Source organism: Nicotiana tabacum, chromosome 5 (genome assembly GCF_000715075.1).
Source record: "Nicotiana tabacum cultivar K326 chromosome 5, ASM71507v2, whole genome shotgun sequence".
In the NCBI taxonomy this organism is placed as follows: Eukaryota; Viridiplantae; Streptophyta; class Magnoliopsida; order Solanales; family Solanaceae; genus Nicotiana; species Nicotiana tabacum.
This window is the reverse complement of record NC_134084.1, coordinates 98,131,570-98,157,905: the sequence shown is the minus strand read 5'-3', so window position 1 is coordinate 98,157,905 and position 26,336 is coordinate 98,131,570. Positions and strand designations below refer to the sequence as shown.

At 36.5% G+C, this 26,336-nt stretch overlaps 3 protein-coding genes and 1 pseudogene across 3 annotated transcripts; all 4 read right to left on the bottom strand.

Moving 5' to 3' along the window:
- LOC107800293 (MADS-box transcription factor 23-like) overlaps window positions 1-16,137 on the bottom strand; it is a 55,387-nt pseudogene extending 39,250 nt beyond the window's left edge.
- Window positions 16,138-17,086: 949 nt separating this feature from the next.
- LOC142180877 (secreted RxLR effector protein 161-like) lies at window positions 17,087-17,848 on the bottom strand. The gene has a single exon (XM_075252979.1). It carries the CDS (start codon window positions 17,846-17,848, stop codon window positions 17,087-17,089), a length of 762 nt encoding a protein of 253 aa, XP_075109080.1.
- Window positions 17,849-18,453: 605 nt separating this feature from the next.
- On the bottom strand, window positions 18,454-20,565 carry LOC142180876 (uncharacterized). Its single transcript, XM_075252978.1, has 3 exons — window positions 19,931-20,565; window positions 19,413-19,600; window positions 18,454-19,073 (listed from the first exon to the last, which is right to left on the bottom strand). Exons 1-3 carry the CDS (start codon window positions 20,563-20,565, stop codon window positions 18,454-18,456), a joined length of 1,443 nt encoding a protein of 480 aa, XP_075109079.1.
- A 329-nt stretch (window positions 20,566-20,894) lies between these two features.
- Window positions 20,895-21,652, bottom strand: LOC142180875 (uncharacterized). Its single transcript, XM_075252977.1, has 2 exons — window positions 21,260-21,652; window positions 20,895-21,134 (listed from the first exon to the last, which is right to left on the bottom strand). Exons 1-2 carry the CDS (start codon window positions 21,650-21,652, stop codon window positions 20,895-20,897), a joined length of 633 nt encoding a protein of 210 aa, XP_075109078.1.
- Window positions 21,653-26,336: the final 4,684 nt, after the last annotated feature.

Below are 26,336 nucleotides of genomic sequence, written 5' to 3'. Positions count from 1 at the left end.
TTATGAAGTGAATTGTGAAGTAAAAATTGAGAAAGAGATGAGATCATTATGTTGTCATCCTTGCCGGGCTATTGTGGATTTATTTATTGTTCCCTTGCCGGGATTAATTGTTTAGTTGTTCCCTTGCCGAGATTTAATTGTTTAATTGTTGTTCCCTTGCCGGGATCTCTATTACTATTTTGTTTATTCCCTTGCCCCTTTTCTTGTGATTGTTGTTTGGGTGAGGAAGAGTGTTAAAGCACGAAGGGTGATGCCGTGCATTGTTTGTTATTGGAAGAAAAGAGTGTAAAGCACGAAGGGTAATGCCATGCCGCACGACGTACCATTCCGTGCTGAATCTATTGATTATATAGTGAGGAAAGAGAGTAAAAGCACGAAGGGTGATGCCGTGCACATTTTGATTATATGATTATTTTGGTGAGGACGAGAGTAAAAGCACGAAGGGTGATGTCGTGCACATTTTTATTATATAACTTCTTTGGTGAGGCTGAGTGTAAAAGCACGAAGGGTGATGCCGTGCAAATTATTGATTTCTGCTTCCTTGTTGATATTCTAGTTATGTTGTTTCTTTCCTTACTTGATGCCTTTATATTCGAAGCTAATATCTCCCCCACAGCATGTTTCCCCCCTCCCACGCTGACTGGTTATTTCTGTATTTCTTTTTTGCTGTATATATATATATATGAACTGCACAGGTTTATTTGGTAGTCTGGTCCTAGCCTCGTCACTACTTCGCCGAGGTTAGGCTAGACACTTACCAGCACATGGGGTCGGTTATGTTGATACTACACTCTGCATTGTGTGCAGATCCAGGAGCAGTTTTCGGACAGTAGTTGGAGTGCTTCCTTCAGTCCACCTGGAGACCCAAGATAGACTTGTAGGCGTCCGCAGGCCCTGGCGTCTCCCTCTGTCTCTATTTCCTGTTTCATTTCCTTTTGTTCAGAAACAGTGTATTATATTTTTTTCAGACCTTGTATGTAGTAACTCTTAGACAGTATGTGACACCAGGTTTTGGGGTATTTGAGATTTTAAAAGTTGTAATAGACGTAGCCTTAAGATATATAGTTGTTGACTTCCACTTATTTATTTAAAATTCCGCTTTTATTATATTATCGACTTGTGTTTGTTAAAAGGAAGCAAAAAAAAAATGAAAGTGTAGCAAGTAATTAAGGTTTGGCTTGCCTAGCTCCCATTAGTAGGCGCTATCATGACTTCCGAGGGTGGAAAATTCGGGTCGTGACAGACTGCTGGAAAGTTAGCTTGCCCTTGTTGTATGGAAGACACTAAAGCATTTACTTTGAAACATGAAGGTAAAAATACATGGTTCGACTGCCACCGTAGATGTTGGCATAAGAAAAAGAAAAAGGATGGTACAAAAGAACACTGGGTGGAAACGCGTGCGCCAGACACATATTTAAAATTCTATCTTCATAATTATTTATGGTTTATTAATATTAGTTTATCTACATAATAGTTATGTTTTTCATAATTATTTATGGTTTATTAATATTAGTTTATTTACAACTTTATGTATTGCTTTCAAACTTAAATATGGGCTGCTATTTGTTGTTTTTATGCCCAAAATAGTTAGGTTTAAATGTTGGTATTGTTGATTTAAGTTGTGTTAATGGTTGGCATTGTTGGTTTAGAATTTGTTAATGTATTGTTAATTTAGATAGTGTTAGTGTATTGTTGGTTCGTATTATTGTATTAATGTATCGTTGGTTTAGATTGTTGGTTGGTATTTTTTTGTTCGTGATAGTTTGACAGGTGGGGTAGCTCGAAATTGGGTAGAATTCTACCCAGTTTTGTACAAAATTCCGACTGAAACGGTCGGAAAGCTCCCCAGATTTAACAATAAATTGTCAGATTTCCGACTGATTCGGTCAGAATTTTTTTTAAAAAAAATTAATATTCAGAAATTTTCGACGGATTCCGTCAGAAATTAAATAAAATTTAATTTTTAATTATTAATTTCCGACAGATTCGGTCGGAAATTTTTTAAAAAAAATTAATATTCAACAGTTTTCGACGGATTCTACCGGAAAATAAATAAAATTTAATTTTAAATTATTAATTTTCCTTGTATTATTATGACCGATTCAGTCGGTAAATTCCGACCACTTTAGTTGGAAAGGTGAATTATTTGGTAGTCTGACCTTTTCGAAATTTGCGACCACTTTAGTCGAAAATCACCGACAGATTCAATCGGAAATTATTTTCCGACCAACTTTTTTCCGACCGACCAAATTCGGTCGGAAATTAATCGGAAATACATGATTTCCGACCGAATTCCGATCGTTTTGGCCGTCAGAAATCTACCATTTTCTAGTAGGGTCTAACAATCATTTATCTTTTTCATTTATATTCCTTTTAATACTCTATAACAAATTATGTCTGGAATTAACCAAATCAGTCAACAGGAAAGCAGTCGAGATGTGACGCCAAGAAACTTACCTACGAATTCTCCATGTCAATCGGAAAAATTCACAGTAAATCTACTAATCAGAATAAGGAGTAGCTAGGTCTAAATGACGAATTGAAGGATTTCATTGCTCGACAAATTGGTGAAGCATTGAGAGCCTTGATAGGTAATGTAACGGCTAGAAATCCAGCTCCACAACCGCAAATTAATATGGCAACAGAAATTCCCAATTCAATCTTTTGAGAATTTCAGAAGTAGGGAAGTTTCTAATAGTTCTAGAGCAGGAGGATCTGGTACACCTTGCAGAAATAACTCAAGGAACAGAAAGAGCATATAAAGCAAATTCGTGGTGTTCTGCTAGTAATTAAAGGCGTGAATAGGGATAAATATTCATAGCAAAAATGAAAAACTAGTGCACCGCCACTACCAATATAAAAAAAATTCAAAATGCCAGATATACCCAAATATGATAAAACTTCTGTCCATGAGATCATGTGATTGCATTCAACCACAGAAGTCAAGGGGCATAATTTGACCAAGAAGGAGATTGAACCAATGCAGATGAAGAAGTTCGGAGAAGTCTTCACCAAATGGGCGTTAACATGGTACCCTCTTCTACACTACTAGAAAACTGCCTAAAACCGTCCAGAAATATCGACCGAAATCGATCGGAAAACTAGAAAACCCGACTGGTTTTCGACCGATTTAATTCGGTCAGTCAATTAAATTTTACGAACGACCCAAAAAGAAAAAATTTACCAAAAAAATGACCGACTTCGGTCGGTATTTTCTGACCGACTTCGGTCGGTATTTTTAGTTATGCAATTAAAAAATGCACCATCTGAAAATCGAACTGGAATCTATACAGCAGGATACTATTCTACCACTAGACCATTAGTACATTTTGGTTTAAGACTTTCTTTTATTTTATTTGTACTCTTTAATTGCATTTTTGGCGAAAATAACAGACCAAAGTCGATAGTTTTTTAAAAAAAAATGACTGAATGAAATAGCCGACCAAAATCGACTGAATTTTAATTTTATTTTATTTATATGAAACCGACCGATTTCGGTTGGTTTCTTAAAAAATACATTTCGCGTGACGCTAAAATAGTTTTCCGCAATTTTGCGCCAAAAAAACGGACTGAAGTTGGTCGATTTTGTAAAAAAAATTAAAAAATAAAATATTTAAAAGACCGACTTCGGTCAGTTTTTGACCGACCGATAGCTACCCGAAAATTAAATTGATTCATTTGCTAAATTTGCAGATGCCTTTATCAAAGCATATTTGGGAGCACAAAAAGTGAAAACGTATTGAAGATATATTTAAGATACATCGGGGAAACACTAATTACTTAGAATTCGTGGATCGCTTCCAACGGGAGAGGATACTATTACCGCCCGTACCTGATAACTGGGCAACAATAGCTTTTGCAAGGAATTTAAATGAAGAGAGCTTAGATGCAGCAAGAAGGTTAAAAGAAAGTCTTCGTGAATTCCACCAACTACGTGGAATGATGTCTACAACCAGTACAGTACAAAGCTCCGAATAAAAGAGGATGTGGTGCAGTCAATTGAAAATTAGAAACAGGCACGGAGACTCAACGGAGTCGATTCCTAGTAGATTGAGTCTGAATGAAGGAATTCGAAAAATAAATACGAACCTTATATTGGTCCTTCATGACGGGATCACACACAAAAATCAGAACCTATACGGTCCAATCAAAGGTTCGAGCAAAGAGATACAAGTTTTTCTTTACGGGCTGGAAAAGAGCAAGACATGACAAAATGCAATGGCTACAATTCCAGATCAAAATTAAGAGATTATAACTTTAACGTGAGTACATCAGGGCTAATACCGGTATTAAGAGATATGGGAGATAAGGTACGATGGCTTAAGAAAATAAGGTCGGATCCTAGTAAATGGAGTTAGAAATTCTAGTGCGAATTCCACAACGATCATGAGCATAGAACAGTAGATTGCACACTTTTACTGCGAGAGGTTGATTATCTTTTGAAGAAGGATTATCTTATTGAATTGTTCAGTGAGAAAGATAAGCAAGTTTACATGAAAAACAGGAAAATTGAGGAACCACCTAAGGCCTCCATCACCAAAAAGGACAGTAAATATCATAACCGGGGATTGGAGGGGGGGTTGAGGATATTAATGGAGCAACATATACAGCGGCAAAGAAACTTGCTAAAGTGTCTATAACACGTGAGAAATGCACACGGTAAACTTTAACCAGTGAGAGCGTAACTTTCGATGACAAATACACTGATGGTTTACTTATACTACACAATGATGCATTGATAATTACTTTATATGTTTCTGATACAAATATGGAAAGAGTTTTAATTGATATAGGACGTTCAATAAATATCATACAACTACTATTAATCAAGGACATGCAAGTAGCAGATCAAATTATTCTAAAGGCTCCGTTTTTTAATCCTGGTTCAATAACTCAAGCATGATAAAGAATGCGGAAATCACGTTATCAACTTTTGCAGGAGTTGTAAAATATACTACATTCCAAGTGGTGGTAGCTGATATGGCATATAATATAATTTTAGGCAGGTCATGTATTCACGAAATGGATGCGGTACTATCATATTACACCAGGTTATCAAGTTTCCTTCAATGTGGGGAATAAGACAAATCAAGGGCGATCAACGTGCAGCTCGGGAGATAAACTCGGTAGCTATTGTTAATGAGTTAGCTAAAACTGAAGATGATAAATAGCAATTAAAGCATCAAGTTATAGAGGTGAGTAACTCATCAGCAGTCATAGAATCAGTTACAGAGGCTAATGCAAGTACATACAGGAAACTGGATGTAATCACAGAACCTGAGAAAAATGATATGATAAAAATAAAATCGGAGGAGTTAGAAGTTGTTATCATGTTCGTCAATTGGCCTAAAAGAAAAGTTCAATATCAGATCAAATCTTAGCCCAGAAAAAAATTAAGTTAATTAAGTTCTTACGAGTTAACTCTGATTATTTTGCTTGGTCACACTCAGATATGATTGGTATTCCATCGGAAATGATGACTCACAAGCTCAATGAGGACTCTTTGCACATTCCTGTTAAGAAAAATAAGAGGAAACAATGGTCTTTTCAAAATTAAGTGATAGAAGAAGAGGTAAGTAAACTCTTGGAAATCGAATCTATTCGAGAAGTTAAATACCCTGATTGGTTAGCCAACACGATATTGGTTCCAAAGAAGAATGGTAAGTGGAGAGTATGTGTATATTATACAGATTTTAATAAAGCATGCCTTAAATTTCTTTAATGTTAATCCTTTGCACACTCCCGTTAAGCAAAAGGAGAGGAAACAAAGGTCTTTTCAAAATTAAGTAAGAGAAGAACAGGTAAGTGAACTCTTGAAAATCGGATCTATTAAATACCCTGATTGGTTAGCCAATACGGTTGTGGTTCTAAACATATTTGAATAAATATTGTGCCAAAGATTCTTTTCCTTTACCGCATATTGATCGGTTAATCGATTCTACTACTGGACATGAGCTCTTGAATTTTTAGATGCGTATTTCTGGTATAATCAAATTAAAATGACTCGAAAAATGAGGAAATTTTTTCTTTTTACTAGATAAGGGGACTTACTGTTACAAGGTCATGCCATTTAGGCTGAAAAATGCTGGAGTTTCAAGTGACCAAAATGTTCAAATAATATTTAGGAAAAATAATGAAAGTATACATTGACGACATGTTAGTCAAGATAGTCCAAGCAGAAGATCATCTCGAGCATTTAAGGGAAACCTTCGCAATTCTTCGAAGATACAACATAAAACTAAAGCCCGGGAAATATGCATTTGATGTTTCTTCATGTAGAGTTTGGATTTTAGTTGTTTCTAATAGGGGCATTGAAGTCAATCAAGCTCAAACTAAAGCTATCGAAGGAATTTTGGATGTACTCACAAGAAAAAATTACAAAGACTAACGGGAAGGATAGCAATATTTGGAAAAATTATATCCAGATGTATCAGAAGTTTATGTAAGTGTAGTTCTAGTTAAAGAGGATAAATGTATGCAATCTCCAACCTACTATATTAGTAAAGCGTTATTAGAGACTGAAATCAGGTACCCTCATTTGGAGAAATTGGCTTTGGCATTAATAATGTCATCAAGAAAATTAAGATCTTATTTTCAATGTCATCAAATCGTTGTCGTTACGACCTTTCTATGTCGTAATATTTAGCGCAAACATAAATTGTCGGGAAGATTAGCTAAATGAGCAGTTGAACTTAGTGCATATGATATCATTTATCAACCACATACTGCTATAAAGTCTCAAGTATTATCGGATTTCATAACTAATTTTAGCTCGGGCATACTTGTCGAGGCTAAAAAGGAAGCGCATATCAATTCCGGGGCTAATCTTGGGACTTAGACCCTATATAGCGATGGATCTAATTTGGGAATAGTATTAAGTGCACCTTTGAAGTAATTAGAAGTATATCAAATGTTATCATATTATTAACAATGAAGCCGACAACGAAGCTGAAGTTGACGGAACTCGTCAAAGATCTGGGTATAGAGAAAATCGAGATCAAAAGTATTTCTGAGCTAGTGGTAAATCAGATGCAAGAGAATTATTGTGATGAACCAAAAGCTCATCTTATGTTTTAGAACTCGATTTTGTGTTCCGAAGCCTTTAAAACCTCATCCTACCTTTTCTTGATTTGCGTGCGCAGTCCGGACGTGTTTCCGAAAAGCTTTTTATGGGGAAAATTGATGAAATAATAATTTTTGGCCTAAAAAGTTGATTTTTGTTGACTTTGGTCAACGTTTTGAGTAAACGGGCCCGGAACCCTGTATTTTGACGGTCCCGGTGGGTCCGTAGTAAAACATAGAATCTGGGCGTATGCCCGGAATCGAATTCCGAGGTACCTAGCCCGAGAAATGAATTTTTGATGAAAATTGTAAGACTGAAATTATAATGGTTTTAAGAATTTGGTTAATATTTAATCTTGTTGGTATCGGGTCTGTATTTTAATTTCGGAGCCCGGTACATGTCTGTTATGATATTTATACCTTATCTGTGAAATTTGGTGAGAAACGGGACTGATTTGACGTGATTCGGACCTTTGATTGAGAAAATAGAAGTTTTAAAACTTTCTTGAAAATTTGATGCAATTTGGTGCTAAATTCGTAGTTCTGGGTGTTATTTTGGTAATTTGATCGCGCGAGCAAGTCTGTATGATATTTTAAGACTTGTGTGCATGTTTGGTTTGGAGCCCTGAGGGCTCGAGTGAGTTTCGGATAGGCTACGGGATGTTTTAGACTTAGAAAAATCTAGTATTGTGTTGCAGCAACTGTTCTGATATGCCCTTCTTCGCGTTCGCGTAGGTAGCGTCGCGAATGCGAAAGGTAAAATGGGGGCAGGGGGAATTTCCTCTTCACGAACGCAAAGGACTGGTCGCGAACGCGGAGCAGCGGGGGCTTTACCCTTCGCGAACGCGACCAGTTTATCGCGAATGCGAAGAACATGGGACCTGGGGGAGGGGTCAGTAACCTTCTACGCAAACGTGACACTTGGCTCGCGAACGCGTAGGCCAATAAGGTCATAGCTTCGCGATCGCGACAGGTCTCTCGCGAACGCGATGAAGACCTATCTAGTGTTTTAAAACAGACTTCAAAAATGAGATTTCTTCACAAATTTCATATCTTCTTCACTAGAACTCAACCTTGGGCGATTTTTGAAGAGGAAATTCAACACCAAATCATAGGTTTGTGTCTTTAACTCGTTTTCTTCAATTTCCATCATCACCCATTGAATTTCTAGTCCTAAATCTTGTTCTTAAGGATAGAAAATCAGGGGTTTTGGGAGAATTGGGGGTTTTGCAAAATTTGGGAATTTAGACCTCGATTTGGGGTCGGATTCCGAAACTAATTACATATTTTGGCTCGGGAGTGAATGGGTGAATGGATTTTGGTCCGAATCTCGAGTTTTGACTAAGCGGGCCCGGGGTCGATTTTTGATTTTTTGGGAAAAATGCTGAAAAACTTATAATTATGTATTGAAATTGATTTCTTTAGCGATAATTAATGTTATTAAGTTAATTATGACTAGATACGAGTGATTCGAAGATGAAAACTAGAAAAAAAGCGGTAATTGAGCAGTGAGTGGCCTGTGGATTGAGGTAAGTGTTTGGTTGAGCAATGTAGTTTTTCAACTCATCTTGTAAGCCTGATTGCTCCTCTCCGATTAGCAAATCTTACCGGTGAATTGTCTTGAGATTGATGTGGAGACTGCACAAGTGTATTTCCTAGTGTCACCTCACGACTACTTTCCTGTTGGCTGCTTTGATTAGTTTCAGACATAATTTGTTTGTATCGAAATAAGAAGAATATAAGGAAAAAAGTGAACGACTGTTACAATCTCGGCAGCAAAACCAAACTGTTTAACCAAAAATAATTTTTAAGGTCAAACTAATTAATTTTGTATTTATGGCACTGACAACCGATTTGACTCGCTTTTTCAAATATAAATAATATGAAAATGAAAATGAATAATATAAATAATAGAGAGATAAAAGGAAAAAGAAATCTTATTGATGTGAGTAGATCTTCTTCTGCTTAAGCAAAATATTTAATTGCCAGATAAGATAATAGAACACAAAGCGATCTTCATACTATATTCTGAGAATAAGTGAATGGTTTTCAAATGGTGATATAAAGTACGGAATATAGATTTAAATAGTAATCCTATTAGTAATTGATTGTCTTGTTCAACTCCTGCTCGTTACTATCATTTATTGTATTTTACATAATTGAATCGTAACTGATGGCGTATTGATGGCAAATCCCGTATAATCTGGAATTAGTTGATTCTTTCCATATTCGTAACTATGAGTGATCCTTAGATCATACCCGATGCTATTCTTTTAGAAATAGTTTCGGGGCTATTGGTTACGGTACTAATACGTCCCTTTGCTAATGGATGTACTTTACACGTTATTCTTTATTTTCTTCGTAACTGATCTATACGAAGAATTTATTTTCACTAACACACTACCCAAAAAACTTAAAGACTTCTTTAAAAGAATCACAGAGCAAATTAAAAAAATAATCCATGGTACCATGTTTAATAATTTAAATAAATAGGAAAGTATCTCGCATTCAAAATTTTACCAAAATATGCAACATCTTTTTTTCTTTTTAATCTTACAATTCCAACAAATCTAAATAAATCAAGTTACACAACCAATAATTGGAAACGGAAAAATATATACTACTAGCACATATGTACTAGCAAATTTTAATCTATTGACCATTGACCGGTAACTTAGCCCCATACCATATGACCAACTATGTAGGTTATCTCTCTAAGCATGTCTGACATGTGAGCAATATCAATCGCGACAAGTCAATCGAGTTATAATTGTCAAGATTATGAGCTCTGAGTGAGTTCTACTCCTCCTTCAATGGAGGATTCAGAACATTCTAGAATATGTATTTCGAAGAGAGAGCGAGAGAAATGAGCAGTGAGGAGTCTCTGATTGGGAAAAACAAACTAGAATTATCTATTACTGAGTATTGTCCTCGTTACACACATAAGCAACAAAAAATACAATTAAACTAACTAAGCTGACAACTAGAACTTAACTAATGCTATGCTAAGTCAGCAGTGTATATACAAGTATGTATAAATATAGAATATAATCTCAATACTACCCCTCAAGTTGGAGGTGAGGTAATCACAGCCAGCTTGCCAAGAACAGAGGAATGCTTTACCCCAGTAAGTGCTTTAGTGAGAACATCTGCAGTTGCTCTGTAGTGCCAATATGATGCAAGGAAATGAGGCCCTCCTGAAGCTTGGTGCGCACAAAATGGCAATCCACTTCAATGTGTTTTGTTCGTTCATGGAACACATGATTCCTCGCAATGTGTATAGCAGACTGGCTATCACAATGTACATGTATGGTCAAGGAGACAGGAACAGTGAGCTTTTCAAACAACCTATAGCCATACTAGCTCGCCTACCATCTTCCTAAGTGCTCTGTAATCTGCTTCTGTTGAGGACAAGGAAATAGTTTCCTGTTTCTTGGACTACCAGCTCACAGGACTACCTCCTAGAAGGATAATGTAACCAGACATAAACCTCCTGAATCAGGGTAAGCTGCCCAGTCAGAATCACAGTAAGCCGTGATGGAAAGACTAGATGCATTGCTGAAGTACAGGCCCAATGTAGGATCCTTCTTGAGGTACCTCAACATGTGATAAGCTGCATGTAGATGAGGTTCCTTAGGGTCTTGCATAAACTGACTCAAATGTTGGACCTCATAGGGTATATCCAATCTAGTGTTTATAAGAAAATTCAACTTCCCAACCAATCTTCTGTAGAAAATAGGATCAAATAAAGGAGAGCCCTCTTTAGCCTTCAGTTTCATAGTAGGATCAAGAGGAGAGGTCAGGTTGGTTGAGTGCAAGCAATCATATTCTTTCAGAAGGTCCAGAACAAATTTTCTCTGTGAGATAATAATACCATCTTCCTTGTAAAGGACCTCTAGTCCTAGAAAATAATGCAGTTGTCCCAAATCTTTTATTTTGAATCTATCATATAGGAAAGCTTTGAGCTAACTAATTTCTTCTAAATCAGTCCCTATGAGGAGAACATCATCAACATAAACTGCTACAAAAACAGTTGAAGAACCTTGCTTCTTAAAGAACAGGGAATAATCATGCATGGAATGTGTGTAGCCGCTTGTGTACAAAGCCTCAGTCAATTTATCATACCACTGTCTATTGGCTTGTTTTAGCCCATAGAGGGACTTGTTCAGCTTGCAGACCAAGTTTGGGGACTTCAGCTCAAGCCCTGGTGGAGCTTTCATGTAGACTTCCTCAGGCAGATCTCCATGAAGAAAAATATTATTTACATCTAATTGGTAAATTTGCCATCTCTTCTTAGCTGCAATGGCAATTAAGGATCTGACAATGGTCATCTTGACCAGAGGAGAAAACGTTTCAGTGTAATCTATTCTAGCTTGTTGTGTGTACCCCTTCACAACTAGTCGGGCTTTGTACCTTTCTATACCATCTGCTTTGTGTTTTACCTTGTACACCCACCTACAACTAATGGTATGTTTACCGTTTGGCAAAGGGACTAAGTCCCAAGTATTATTGGCATATAAGGCCTCAAACTCTTGAGTCATGGCACTCTGCCAAGCAGGATACATGGCTGCCTCTTCATATGAAGTTGGCTCTCTATTATGACAAATATTTCTTCAACATGCTGACTATTAGAGTGCGAGCCATCAGGAGTAATATGGTTATTTTGTGAAAACAAAGCATGGAGGGAAAAAATGGAATTACATTTCAAATTGGGTAGATTACATACATAATCATATAAGTGAGATGGGAGTCTTGATTCTCTACCAGATCTTCTTTGGGCTAAAGGTTCTATGGAAGAAGGATAAGGCTGAGTGGTTGAAGGTAATGTAGGAAGATGGAAGTGATCGGTGTGAGTTTGTGATTCAGAGGAAGGAGATGTACTAGAAGGATAAATATGTGACATATCAGGTAGATTAGTTGTGGTGCTGGAGGAAGAAAGGGTGAACTGATTTGTGTCCCCTTGATCAGTGGTAGAAGTTGTAGGAGAAATAATAATGTAATCAGGTAGGTGATCTGTAGAAGAAGATGTAGGAAAGTATGAGGGTAGATTTTGTACATCTGAAGTAAAAGTGAAAATGGCTTTATGAAATAAGACATCTCTGGAGACAAAGATTTTCTTACTGGCTAGACTTTGTACTTTGTAACCTTTTGTCCCAAATGGATAACCTACAAATACATGTGGAGTGGCCCTTGGTTCAAAATTTTCCCTGAAGGGTTTGGGCACAATAGGATAACACAAACAACCAAAGCTTCTCAAGTGGGAGTAGGTTAGTTTCTTGTCATACAAGAATTCAAAAGGACATTTATTCTTTAGATGAACTGTTGGTAGCCTATTGATTAGAAAGGTTGTTGTAAGGACACACTCTCCCCAATATATTAGTAGTAATTTGGACTGAAAAAGAAGTGCCCTGGCAACTTCAAGAAGGTATATGTGTTTTCTTTCCATCACCCCATTTTGTTTGGGTGTATAAGAACATGTTTTATGGTGATTTATACCTTTTGATCGAAAGAAAGAAGAAGCTTCATTGCTAGTGAATTCTAGGCCATTATCTGTCCTTACACACTGAACATTGGTTTTGAATTGGTTCTCTACCATAGTTACAAAAGTTTTTATGATTTGAAGAGCATTGCTTTTATAGCTTAGAAGATGTGTCCAAGTTGACCTATTGTAGTAATCCACTAAGGTGATGAATACTTGAAATTATTGTGTGTTGCTACATGATAGGGTCCTCACATGTCAACATGAAGAAGTTCAAAGATTTTTGTAGTACTGGTTATTTTTGAGGGAAAATGAGTCTAGAGTGTCTGGCCATGGGACAAATGGAACAAATAAATGGTTATCTAGGAGAGAAAGATGCATGTATAGTAGGAATGCCTTTCATTTTATTGAATGGTACATGACCAAGTCTATAATGCCACAGAAGATCCACACTGTTTTTGAGAGAGGTAGAAGAAAGCAGAGTAGAAGCACTGTCTTTATTATTGTAAATGAAATTATTTACAGTAGGGCGGTGGGAATGGGATAGACAATGTCCTGCATTCATATCAATAGCATGACTGGACAAGCAAGGAAGTGCACACTTTGAAACAGAAATGAGACTACCTTTCTTGGGACATTGAGAACATAGAAAGTAAAGTCCATCATACATCTTACCAATCTCCAGAGGTTTCTTCAGTGAAGGGGCCTGCAGTAGACAGGAAGTATCAGAAAATAAAGCAACACATTTGAGATGCACTGCTAATGAACTAATGGAGACTAGATTAAACTTGAAGGATGGTATAAACAGGACTTTATGTAAGATGATTTTGGGGGCTAGATGTACATCTCCTATTTGGGTTACTTTAACTTTGTAACCATTTCGCAATTTAACAAGCAAGGGATATGGTAGATTTATAATATTTTGTAGGTGAGTTTAATTGAAAGTCATATGATGTGAAGCTCCTGAATCTAATATCCATGAGTCAGCTTTTGCATTGAAATATTTGCATGATGGATTATCAAAATCAATGGAAAAAGTGCAAGCAATCATACCTGCAAAATTCACAGAAGCTCCACCAGAAACACTTAAAGTGCCTTCTCCTCCACTTCCAACTTGAAAATGCTGCAGTAAATTGAGAATTTATCCATATTGTTCCTTTAAAAGGCTCATGTTCTGATTGTCTCCCTGATGTTCTAGTTCAACTACTTTAGTTGACAACATGTCTAATGACATTCCCAGCACATTTGCAACTGCATTTGCCACAGTGCTCTTCCCGTTGTTGGACCTCATGTTGTTGTTACTATTGTTATACCCTTGTGAATTCTGATTATACTGCTGTGTGCCAAAGCCTTGAGGGTATCCATGCAGCTTGTAGCATCTGTATTTGGTATGTCCTAGTCATTTGTAGTGGTCACAAAATGGTCTAGGCATGTTGTTTGAAGTCTGATTCCCACCAGGTGAGTAATTTGTCTTAAAGGTTCTTCCCCCTACATTGACATTCAACGCAGAGGAATCAAAATTCAATTGATTTCTAGGCTTGAATTCTCTCTGCTTCTCCTCCTGTATCAGTAAAGCAAATGCATGTGCCATAGAAGGCAATGGGTTCATCATAAGAATGCTTCCCCAAACAAATGTGCAAACCTCGTTGAGTCCCATTAGAAACTGTATGCGTCTTCTATCCTGCTCTACATTGTGCATGTTATCCTTTGCTCCACAAGTACACACACTACTATGGTGAGCTACGGTGAGTTTTAGCACTGAATATGTTTAACTCTTCCTAGAGTTTCTTCATTTTTGTATAATAACATGTGATGTCAAGCACTCCTTGACTCAAATCGTTAATCTCCTTCTAGATTTGATACAACTTAGCTCCATTCATCTGATCATGTCGATCCTCCAATTCCTTCTGCAATTCAGCAGAATTATTTACATACTCAACGCTGTCTGCAATGTCCTTCGCTAAAGAGTTTAGAATCCATGAAGTAACCATGTCATCACACCTCTCCCACTGACAAAACTGTGGAGAGGTCACATCAGGCCTCACACACTCTCCATTCATAAAACCTAGCTTATTTTTCACTAAGAGGGACCTTAACACTCCTCTTCTCTAGGAGCGATAGCCAACTCCATCAAAAGGAACAGGTACTAAGGTAGAACCCGGAATGTCAGATTAGAGTGGACTAGTTGTATCAATTACCGTTTGCATGGTCTCTGTTGTCGTCGCTTCGTCGGTTTGGTACGGAACCGCCATGAGAATATTGAATCAGTTGGATTACTGCTCGCCTAGCCGGAATTAAGCTCATAAACCTTTACTCACTGACAATTGTTGGTGGATATGTCTATTCAGAACTTTTCCCCAAATTGTTTGTTTGTGAAAGAAAAACCCTAGATTACTCTGTGATTGAAAACAGAAGAAGAGAAATTAGATTCAACAGCGTGATCGATGAAGAAGACCTTCGCTCTGGTACCATGTCAAGATTATGAGCTTTGAGTGAGCTCTACTCCTCCTTCAATGGAGGGTTCAGAACATTCTAGAATGTGTATTTCGAAGAGAGAGAGAAATGAGTAGTGGGGAGTCTCTGATTGGGAAAAAGAAACTCGAATTATCTATTACTGAGTATTGTCTTCTTTATACACATAAGCAACAAAGAATACAACTAAACTAACTAAGCTGACAGCTGGAACCTAACTAATGTTATGCTGACTCAGCAGTGTATATACTAATGTGTATAAATATAGAATATAATCTCAATAATAATGAAAATACATGTAAATAGAATTTGTTCTTTTTTTTGGTTTCACATTTTATGTTCAGTATCTATATTGAGGTCTGACTAAATTTAAATTCGCACTGAAAAGTCCCACATAAAGAAGTAAAGTGTTCCCTAACAAAAGTGACTTCCTATCAGGGTATAAATTAAAGTAGTTTGATGACTAGTAAGCCATCCTTAATGCCATTTAGGATTTTTTTTCCAGTTAAGTCGATTGCCCGCTGCCTTTCACTAATAGAACTGGTATTTACTTTTATGTCTATATATCAGGTTCTAATTCCAGTCGAGATAAAAACATTGAGTTAGTCATTATTTTTTATCTGTCTAATCATTGGTGGACAATGTAATACGATAGCTATATTAATGGGAGGTACCAGATTTCCAATGGAACTAATCGAGGTATACGCAAACTAGCCTGACACCACGGTTATCAAAATTTATATCATCACACCATTTTCCCCTTTCCCTTTCCCAGCCTCTTTCACCCTTCCCCAAAACGAGAAAACAAATCATTTCCATGCACGAAAAGATGAATAACAAAAGATCCAACCAACAACAAAAAGAGGAAGAAAGTGAAAGGAAAAAAAGAAAGAAAGAATAAGTCTAGAACACGAAGGTTTGTTAGATATGTATACCTGGACTTGGAACTAGCAAACTGATAAAGCTTGTCAGTGCTGGAGAAAACAAAAACACCCACTTGAGCATCACAAAGAATAGACAAATCCTCAGCTTTCTTGAACAGCCCTGCCCGCCGTTTGAAAAAAAGTGATTTGCCTACTACTTACGTTTTCAATCTTTTTCATCTCTATTTTCCCTCTCCCCATTTTCCTCTCCTTTCTTCTCTCTTTTCCTTTCTAAGGAAGAAAAGCAATAAAGCCTCTCAGTTTTCTTATACAATAATACAAATACAATGAATGTTGATTGCCAGTGTGAACTAATTCATCTCTTATATATATATGGTTAATTAGGTTGTATTGTTGGGGTGGGGAATGTCTAATGAGGGAGAGGAATTAATACTTCCTTATTTGGAAGGGAAATATATATGGAGAGGAAATAATGGATTTTCCATGTGTAGCAAAGTAACTTAATATGGCTTTGCCGTTTTATACTTTTGATTTTTGGGGTTTTCCCACTTTTGGATTCTTTTTTCTATAAAAGAATGTTTAGATTATCATATAGATTTGGTATCCCTCAATTACGGCCACCTTTTCATTTTCTTTCCTAAACTGAATGAAGGAAAACAAAAATAATCTCATAACCCTCCGTGCGTTCCCTAAACGGAAAATTACGCGACACATCAAATATTTATACTATATTTATCATTCGTAGCTATACTTTTAATAAATTTATCATTCGTAGCTATATTTAAATTTTATAGCAAATCTATGAAATCAAAGATTAATTATTTTGAACTGAAATAAGAGAGCAACAAGCTCTCATAGCTCAGTTCTTTAGAGCGCACCTAGCTAGTGAAGGTTGATAGCATCCAGAGCTGGAAGCTTCAGCAGTGAGGATGTTTGGGGAAGAAGACGAGAGGATTTTCAGAGAGGGAATTCGAGAGAGAAAATGAATATCTCTATTATCCTCTTCTTCTAAGCTAAAACTGTATCTGTACAATGAGTATATATAGACAAACACCTACTTATAAAACTAACCGACTACCTATAGTAATAACCGTCTAACTAACTCACTAACTGTGCAAATAATACAACTTAATGTACAATACTCTACATCCACAGCTTTTATTAACTCACCACTCTTCTACACTCCCCGTCAAGCTGATGGCTTGAACAGGTTCTTCAGCCCAAGTTTCTCCAGTAGATAGTTATGTTGCACCTTACCCAAGCTTTTGGTTAACAAATTAGCTAGTTGCTCTTTGGTAGAAACATGTTCAGTTCTCATCACCCCTTGCATGATTTTTTCCCTTACAAAATGGCAGTCTATGCCTATATGTTTAGCCCTCTCATAAAAAATTGGGTTTGCAACAATCTGAATGGCTGCCTTGCTGTCACACATAAGATCAATAGGTAACTTTAGCTTCACACCAAGCTCTTCAAACAGCCCTATTAACCAGGTCACTTTAGTTGCACATGTGCTCGTACTTCTAAACTCAGCTTCTGCATAGCTCTTTGAAATAGTGTCTTGTTTCTTAGACTTCCATGATACAAGTGCATTCCTAAACTTGACAATGTAGCAAGTAACTGACCTTCTTGTCTGTAGACAGGCACCCCAGTCAGAGTCACAATAGACAGTAAGCTTATTTGGGCTATCAGCAGGCATAAGTAGGCCAAGTCCAGGTTCAGCTTTGATGTATCTCACCACTCTAAGGGTAGCTTCCATATGTGACACCTTTGGACAGTGCATGAATTGACTAAGAACTTGCATTGCAAAGGATAGGTCAGGTCTGGTGGTCATGGTGAGATATAGAAGTCTTCCAACTAAACTTTGAAAGCTACTAGGATCTTTTAATATCTTATCCTCAGGATTGACATTCATCCAGTTGTCATACTCTATTGTAGTTAGTTTCTGATTCATTTAAAGTGGAGTTCCTACTCCGCCAAGACCAAATTCAGAGATCAATTCCATGACATACTTTCTCTAATTCATCACTATGCCTTCCTTAGACCTGGCAAACTCAATTTCCAGAAAGAACTTCAATTCACCAAGATCTTTCATTTTGAAGCTAGTTTGCAGATCTCTTCTTGTCTTATTTAGCTGCTTAGAATTGGTGCCAGTGATGAGTAAATCATCTACATAGACTAGGACAATCACAATGTCATCATTTGTTTGTTTAGTGATCAAATAATAGTCAAAATGACTCTGCTTGAATCCCATCTTCACAAGGGTTTCAGTGAGTTTTAAGTTCCATTACCTTGGGGCCTACTTAAGGCCATACAATGATTTGTGTAATTTGCAGACCTTCTTTGTCTCCCTCTGTCTACAAAATCCTTCAGTAATATGCATGTACACTTCTTCAAGAAGATCACCATTGAGGAATGCATTGTGAACATTCATTTGGTAGATTAACCAGTGTTTAGCAGCAGCCAGTACAATGATGGACCTCACAGTCACCATCTTAGCCACAGGAGAAAAGATCTCAGTGTAATCAAGGCTCTCTCTCTGGCTGTACCCTTTGGCCACTAGTATGGATTTGTATCTTTCAACCTCTCCTGAAGCTTTGTATTTGATTTTAAAAATCCATTTGCATCCATGCGAGTCTTGCCAGGAGGAAAGTCTACAATAGTCCAAGTGTTATTGTCTTCAAGTGCTGCAACTTCCTGCTTTATTGCATGTACCCATTTAGGGTCAAACATAGCCTCTTTGAAGGTCTTGGGCTCAGTTACTGTTGAGTGAAGAGCCAGCATGTGTTGATAAAGTGGTTTCAGATGTGAGTAGGTAACATAGGAGGAAATAGGATATGTGCAGGAGTTGCCCACTGATTTGGTAACATAATCCTGCATCCATAATGGAGGTCTACTTGGTCTGCCAGATCTTTTGAGCTCCATAGAAGTGGATGGTTCAATTAAAGAATTGATGTTTGCAGCTGATTGTGAGAGAACTTCTGCATTAGATTGTGCAGGAATCTGAGAAGATGAGGAGAGAATCTTTGCATGAGCTTGCTCAGGAATCTGAGGAGATGATGAAACCTTCCCCTCAGTTGGATCATTCATAGGAGTGGAATGATGTGTGAGAGTTGGAGACACCTCTGTACTAGAATCATCAGATGATAACAAGTCCAGAACTGGAAATATAGGAGTACCTGCAGACTTCAGACGTTTGAAGGGAAAAACATCCTCTTTGAACACCACATTTCTGCTTACTAAGAGAGTTTTGTTCTGAAGATCATATAGTCTGTATCCCTTTTAGGCGGAAGAGTAACCCACAAGTACTGCTGGGATGGCTCTAGAGGTAAACTTATCCATGTATTTAGGGACAACTGCATAGCACAGGCATCCAAATACTCTCAGGTGACTTAGAGAAGGAGCATGCAAATAAAGCATCTCAAATGGAGATTTGAAGTTGATGACTCTTGATGGTAGCCTATTCAGAAGATAGAAAACATTGTTGACACATTCACCCCAAAATCTGAGAGGAATACCTGCTTGGAACCTTAATGCTCTGGCTATTTCAAGGATAGTTCTGTGTTTCCTTTCTGCTATTCCATTATGTTGTGGAGTATAAACACATGTACTTTGATGTTCAACTCCAAGAGAAGATAGGAATTCCTTGAAGTCAGTGCTAAAGAACTCATTGCCATTATCTATTCTGAGTATCTTAACAGAAGTACTGAACATATTTTTGACTTTAGCAAAGAATTCCTTAAGCGCTACTATAGTATCAGACTTCGAATGCAAAAGAAAAATCCAGGTAAATCTAGTGTGGTCATCCAAAATTGTGACAAAATTTTTTTTGCCATCATATGTTGGGACTATGTAGGGACCCCAAATATCACAATGTAGTAAATCAAAAGCAGAAGTAGACACAGTATTACTCAACTGAAAAGGCAATCTTGTTTGTTTTACAAGAGGACATACAATACAATGTTGTTGAGAATCAGATTTCAAGTGTCTAAGCAACTCATATTTCTTTATTACTTATAATGGAGCATGCCCTAACCTCTTATGCCACAAGCTACTAGAATCTGATACAACATACATGTAGGAGTAGTTAGTCTTATTTGTAGAACCTGTGTTATTCACTTGTTGTTTGGAGTCCTGACATGAGGCTTTCACTTGCTTTTCCTGTAACACATATAGTCCATATTTCTCCCTACCAATCCCCTTCACTTGTCTATTGAAGAGATCCTGGAAGATGCAAAAGTCAGGAAAGAACAATACCAAGCATTTCAGTTCTTTAATGAGTTTGGATACTAAGAGAAGATTGGACTTAAACTCAGGTATATACAACACATTAGATATGAATTGGCTCTTAAAAACAGAATCCAATCCTGTGTGTATAATTGATGTTACCCCTCCTGTAGGTAAATGCACATTATTCCTGTCTGATTTTGGTACTAATTTGTATGCCCTCAATATTTGTAAGCTAAAGGTCATGTGATTAGAAGCACCTGTATCCACAATCCATTCTCTATCACTATAGATAGACACATGATCTGTTTCTGTACCTGCAGTTGTTGACCTGGTTGAGGGTCCTTCATCTGATCCATTGCTGAGAATTTGAATGATCTGCTGATACTGCTCTGGTGTGAAGAAGGTTGAGGGAGCTTGTTGCTGACCTGCTAGTAACGTCATAGAGGTGAAACCTCCCCTAACAGGTGAGTGTTGCCCAAGTTTCAGGATCATTTGCTCCACGCGTTACATCTCCTGTAATAAGTGTCATCCAGCCAGCTTGATTTGCATAGGAGTTACCAGTTCTAGTTGCTCCTACTCTTTTTTAGGCTTGAAGTCTAGTGGATATCCAACTAGTTTATAATAATTTTCCTTAGTATGACCTTTCAGATGATAGTACTCATACACATGTATGTTTCTTTTTGGTCCAAGTTTGAAGTTAGAACCATCATAGTTTCCCCCTTATTACTGAACAAGGCAGTGCTTTCTATTGCCTCAATGACCTGTGAGGTTTATATGAAATTAGCCAAGTTTATTTGGCTCTTTTGATCTATGATCATGGAGTATGCCTTGTTTACAAATGGAGTAGGATACATCATTGTGATCTGACTCCTTGCTTGGTTGTATGACTCAGTCAAACCGGTTAAAAACTGCATTAACCTTTGATACTCAAAGTGCTCGAGATATTTCCTTGACTCAAGACATTGGCAACTAGGACAGGGCATTATAGCATCAAACTCATCCCAAAGGTCCTTGATTTTAGAAAGATAGTCTGAAACAGTTATTGTGCCTTGAGTAAGTGAGTAATTTCTTTATGCAAGTATTATACCCTAGCACCATTCACTTTATCAAACCTTTCTTTCAAATCCTCCCATACCTTGTGAGAATTTGAGGCATACACTATACTGCTTAATACTCCTGGTCTTATAGCATTCATGATCCAAGACAAAACTACATCGTTTACCTTCTCCCATTGATCATATAACTCAGGTTCAAACCTAGACTTAGGAAATCTACCATCAACAAAACTTAGTTTGCTTTTACCTAACAGTCCAATTCTCATAGATATGCTCCAAATAGCATAGTTCTCAGATCCAGTTAACTGAAGAGAGATTAAGGCGCTACTTGGAGTGTCAGTTAGTTGTAGGTATAGATGATGGTTATGATCAATTGTAGGGAAGACCTTGCCTCGAAGGGGAGAAGCTGTCTCGTCAGAAATTCTAGTGGTTAGTCCAACTAGTGTGATACTTGTTTCCTCGCCAATTGCCATGGAGATTGTAGATAAGCTCAGAACTGTTGTACAATTGATCTGATTTACAATAAATTAGTTCAAATTTCAGAATCCTAGTTTTGGACTCAGTGCTAGAGAGATGATTCAATGCCAAAAATTGAAGAGAATTGAAGATATTCAATGGCTGGAGATTCACGATGCGGCTCTGATACCATGATAGCATTCATAGCTGGAAGCTTCAGCATTGAGGATGTTTCAGGAAGAAGACGAGAGGTGTTTCAGAGAGGGAATTTGAGAGAGAAAAGGAATATCTCCATTATCTTTTTTCTTCTAAGCTAAAACTGTATCTATACAACGAGTATATATTGACAAACAGCTACTTATAAAACTAACTGACTACCTACAGTAATAACTAACTTACTAACTGTACAAACAATACAACTTAATGTACAATACTCTACAACCACAGCTTGTATTGACTCACCACTCTTCTGCAAAGGTTTTGAGTTCAAACCTCAACAAGAATATTTTATTTTTCTATATTTCGCCTTAGTTGTATTTGTTGCGCGAACAAATACAGTCGATACATGTTGTATTCTTTGTATGTACCCATGTATACAATTGATATAAATTGTATCATTTGTATACACCTTTGTAATTTGCCTTGGTTATGGTTGATACTACAAATGGTAGGTAAATTATAGTTATTAGACTCTAAACTATAGTGGTTTATAAAATTCAACTTCTCTAAAATGTTATCATACTCCTATGAATATGTAGACCAAAAGAGAAACCGAAAAGAGCCAAAACTGCCCATATACTATCCGCTTAGGAATACTTTTGCCCTTTGTTAATAGTTGGGTATTTTTTGGCCCCGCCGTTATAAAATCGGCATATATTTATTTTTGTAATTTGTAAAAGATTCACTTTTGCCTGTCTTACTAATGGAGCCATTAAAAGAGTAAAAATAAAAAATAAATATAAAAAAGGTCAAAAATTACCCTTCAAGTTTGTGAAATATTTATTTTTGGCCTCAGTATAATAGTTTTGATTCATATTTCCCCTTTTTCACTAAGGGGCCCATTTTGGACCTTAATTTGTGCGTATTAAAATCACAAAATGATACTTCACAATTAATTAAACTTCCTTTATTGATCATGCCCCTCCCCTCTCCCATTTAAGTTTAACTCAACCTCAAATAAACACACATTTGAATCTTTTTCCTACATAACTTTTACTTTAGTTAATAGTTTATTTATTAGCGGTAGAAATATAACATTCTATTCCTTGTTTTGCTTACTCTAGTAGCTTTCTGTTGTTGTTATGTTTGTTTTAATTAGTTTTGACGTGTGCCCAATTTTTCCATTTTCTTAATTTTCTTATTTTTGAATTGAGAATTTTCATGAAATTTTAAGGATTTTTTGCTTGATACTCGTTGTGTCTAGTGATTTTGTGGGAACATCTATCTGATGTTTATTTTTTAAAGTTAATGCTTTTATTAATTTAAGAAAAAAGGGAGAAAGGAGTGATAAATAAGAGGAGGTTTAATTAATTGCCAAGTATTATTTTGTGGTATCAGTATGCACAAATTAATGTTCAAAATGGATCTCTCAGTGAAAAGGAAAAATATTAAATAAAGGCGAAATATATAAAGCGTCCCTATAAGTTGTCCTCAACAATCAATTGAACACCTCAACTGAGGCCATTTCCGGCTAGACACTTTATTTATTCACAAAAGAAGATCAACTAAACACCCGACCATGTCAGCCTCCATCGCGTGAAATACACTCTCTGGGACGCGAGTTGCCTACCTAAAATTAGGTTTTTCTTTTTCTTTTCCTAAAATAATATGGACCCCACCTCATTTTCACACCTTTCTCCTCCAATTTTCACACCTCCTCCTCTCAATATCAGATTTTTTGCCAAAAGATCTTTTTTTCTTCTTCAAACAAACAAGTGAGCCGAACACATTGTAAAACACGCAGAGACACACAGTAGCAAATTATTTTTCTTTTGAGAAGCATTTGTGACAACAAAAATTTCACATTTGGATTAAAAAAGAAATGTCAGAATCTGTAAAAACGGGGCCAGAAGAAGAAGAGTAAGAAAAAAATGGCAAAAAGAAGAAGAAGAAATTGAAAATGTCGGTGGTAGTACGAGTTCGATGGAGTCCATTTTACAAGCTATAATCTTGGTTCCTATGAATCATTGTGTAGATAAAGGCGATGGAAGTTGGGGTCGATTGTGTGAGATCGAAAGGGGTTGATTTGGATTGAAAGGAAAAAGATGAATGGGGGTGGGGGTGGGGTGGCGCTGGTTTTGGTCTGGAAGGAAGAAGATGAAGTTGGAGGCGGTTTTGGCGCTGGTTTTAAAGACAACTTAAAAGGACGCTTTATGTATTTTGCCTTAATTTAATTATTATACCGAGGGCACGCAAAAGTAAATGTATCACAAATTTGAGGGGTAATTTGAACCTTTTTCGTATTTATTTTTTACTTATGGCTCGGTCAATGAAAAGAGAGAAAAGTAAACCTTTCGCAACCACATGAGCAAATATGTGTCCAGTTTGTAGCGGCAGGGGCAAAAAAGTCTACCTAATTATTACCGAAGGGAAAAAGTGTTCCCAAGCGGATAGTACAAGGACAATTTTGGTCATTTTCCGAAAAGAGAAAAGAAATTAAATTTGCTAGTTCCAAGTGAGATTGTTCACATGAAACTTTCAATATTATTCTGTTCCATTTGAACTGTTTTATTTCTATTTCGAATACAATAACTCGCATTTATGCCTTTACCACAAACTTCATTCTTACTATGATTAGCAAGCCATCACAAATGTATACAAGTTTCTGTTTTCAGTAGTAATTTCCTTTTGGTCAAAAATCTATTGCTTTAGCTTCTTATTGTTTTGGTAACTATGAAATGAAGTGGAAAGTTTTGCAGAATTTCATTCTTGTTTGGTTAACAAAGAGAAAAGAGAACAGATGAAAATCAAGGGGGGTGTATTTTCTTTTAAGCCCAATTCTTTGCCTGCACAAGACAGAATGACGCAGTATTTATATTGTATTTATATCTCTAAGAAAAATTTGGAACAATCCACGAAACCTTTAATATAGAGGAATATCATTGACAACAAAAGGATTCCACCAAAACAATCAAATTTGACAAGGACATGCCCCAATGGCTTGCTGAAGTAAACGTACCACAATGCTATTATATCAATTCTGCCTCTAGTCCAATATCAGAGGAACAGAATGTAATAACCTAAAATAATCTTTATATACTTATTAATTGTAAAATTAGAGAATTAACATTATTTTTAGCTATTGGGTCAAATATTAAGCTAGTAAAAAAAATTATTATAACATATAAGATAGTGTACTAGTAAATTTGTTAGTGGGCCAAATTTTATAATATATATATTGGTGGTAAATAAGTTAGCTTAATTGATAATTAAATCCGTAAAAATAGCACGGTATAGCCAGTTTTCGGACTGGTCATTCAAAAATAGCCAGCGTTTACCAAGTCAATGAAAAATAGTCACTATTTTGCTGCAACAGAGACCGGTCCAGCATAATATACTGGAGTTTGGTGCACCTGTGTATGAACTCCAGCATATTATGCTGGACCGGTATACTTTGCTGACTCCAGTATAATATACTGGAGACTGGAGCACCGGTACTCCAAACTCCAGTATATTATGCTGGAGTTCCAGCATACTTATCCTGGAACTTCAATATAATATGCTGGAGTTCAAGTATACTTATGCTGGAACTCCAGCATAATATATTGGCGTATTTTTCGGGTTTTGAACAGTGTTTTCGCTCAGATTTATCTTTACATAAAAAAAGACAATATTTCGATTACTTTTGAAACTGAGCTATTTTTAAACGACCAATTGTAAATCTGACTATTTTTGAATTTCTCCCTTTTTTAGGAGAAGAAACCGGTGGGCCTATCCCCACATTGTCAATCTCAGGTGTTAGGTTTTATTTAAAAACAAAAAGGAGCTTTGGGATATAAACTTGACGGCAACGTGAATAACGGAAATAGAAGCCAATTGGGTTGATTCCATTAACATTAAGTTTTAGGAAATTTTTGTTCCTATACCATATAGGAAACTATATTACCAAATATATTTATAGTTTGCATATTATCAGTTATGCTAATAGTATTTCTATAAAATATAGTCAATTTATTAAATAAAAAATCATTATAGTTGTAGGTTTCCTTGTTTAGGCGCGCTAATATTGGGGAATTAAATATTAAGAGGACTTACTTCCGTAGGCATTCATCATAAAACTCATAAACCTGAGTAATCTGGCGACTCTCATGATACAGATTCTCTTTCTAAAAAATTTCAACATTAAAAAGCAAATGAAGGAGAAGTTTTCATAATCTCTTTCCTGTTCTCCAAAAACTACATAACTTCTAAAAATGGATGAACAGTAGTTGTAATCAAATCAATTTCCTAAGGGTGGACTTCGATTTCTTTTGATGGCATTTGTTTCAGAAATACTTTCTGACTAGAGCATGAAATGCTCCGTTCTACACAAAGGCGGTTTTATAGATTCAACTGACTCCATTACTATACATACATATGCGTAATTTACAATGCAAATCACGCATTAAAAAGTATTGGCTGTTTCGTTTCAAAATTTAGCTACTCTGTTTTTGCTATACACTATGTTTCATCATTTTTTCTGATTTCACAAATCAAAAACAA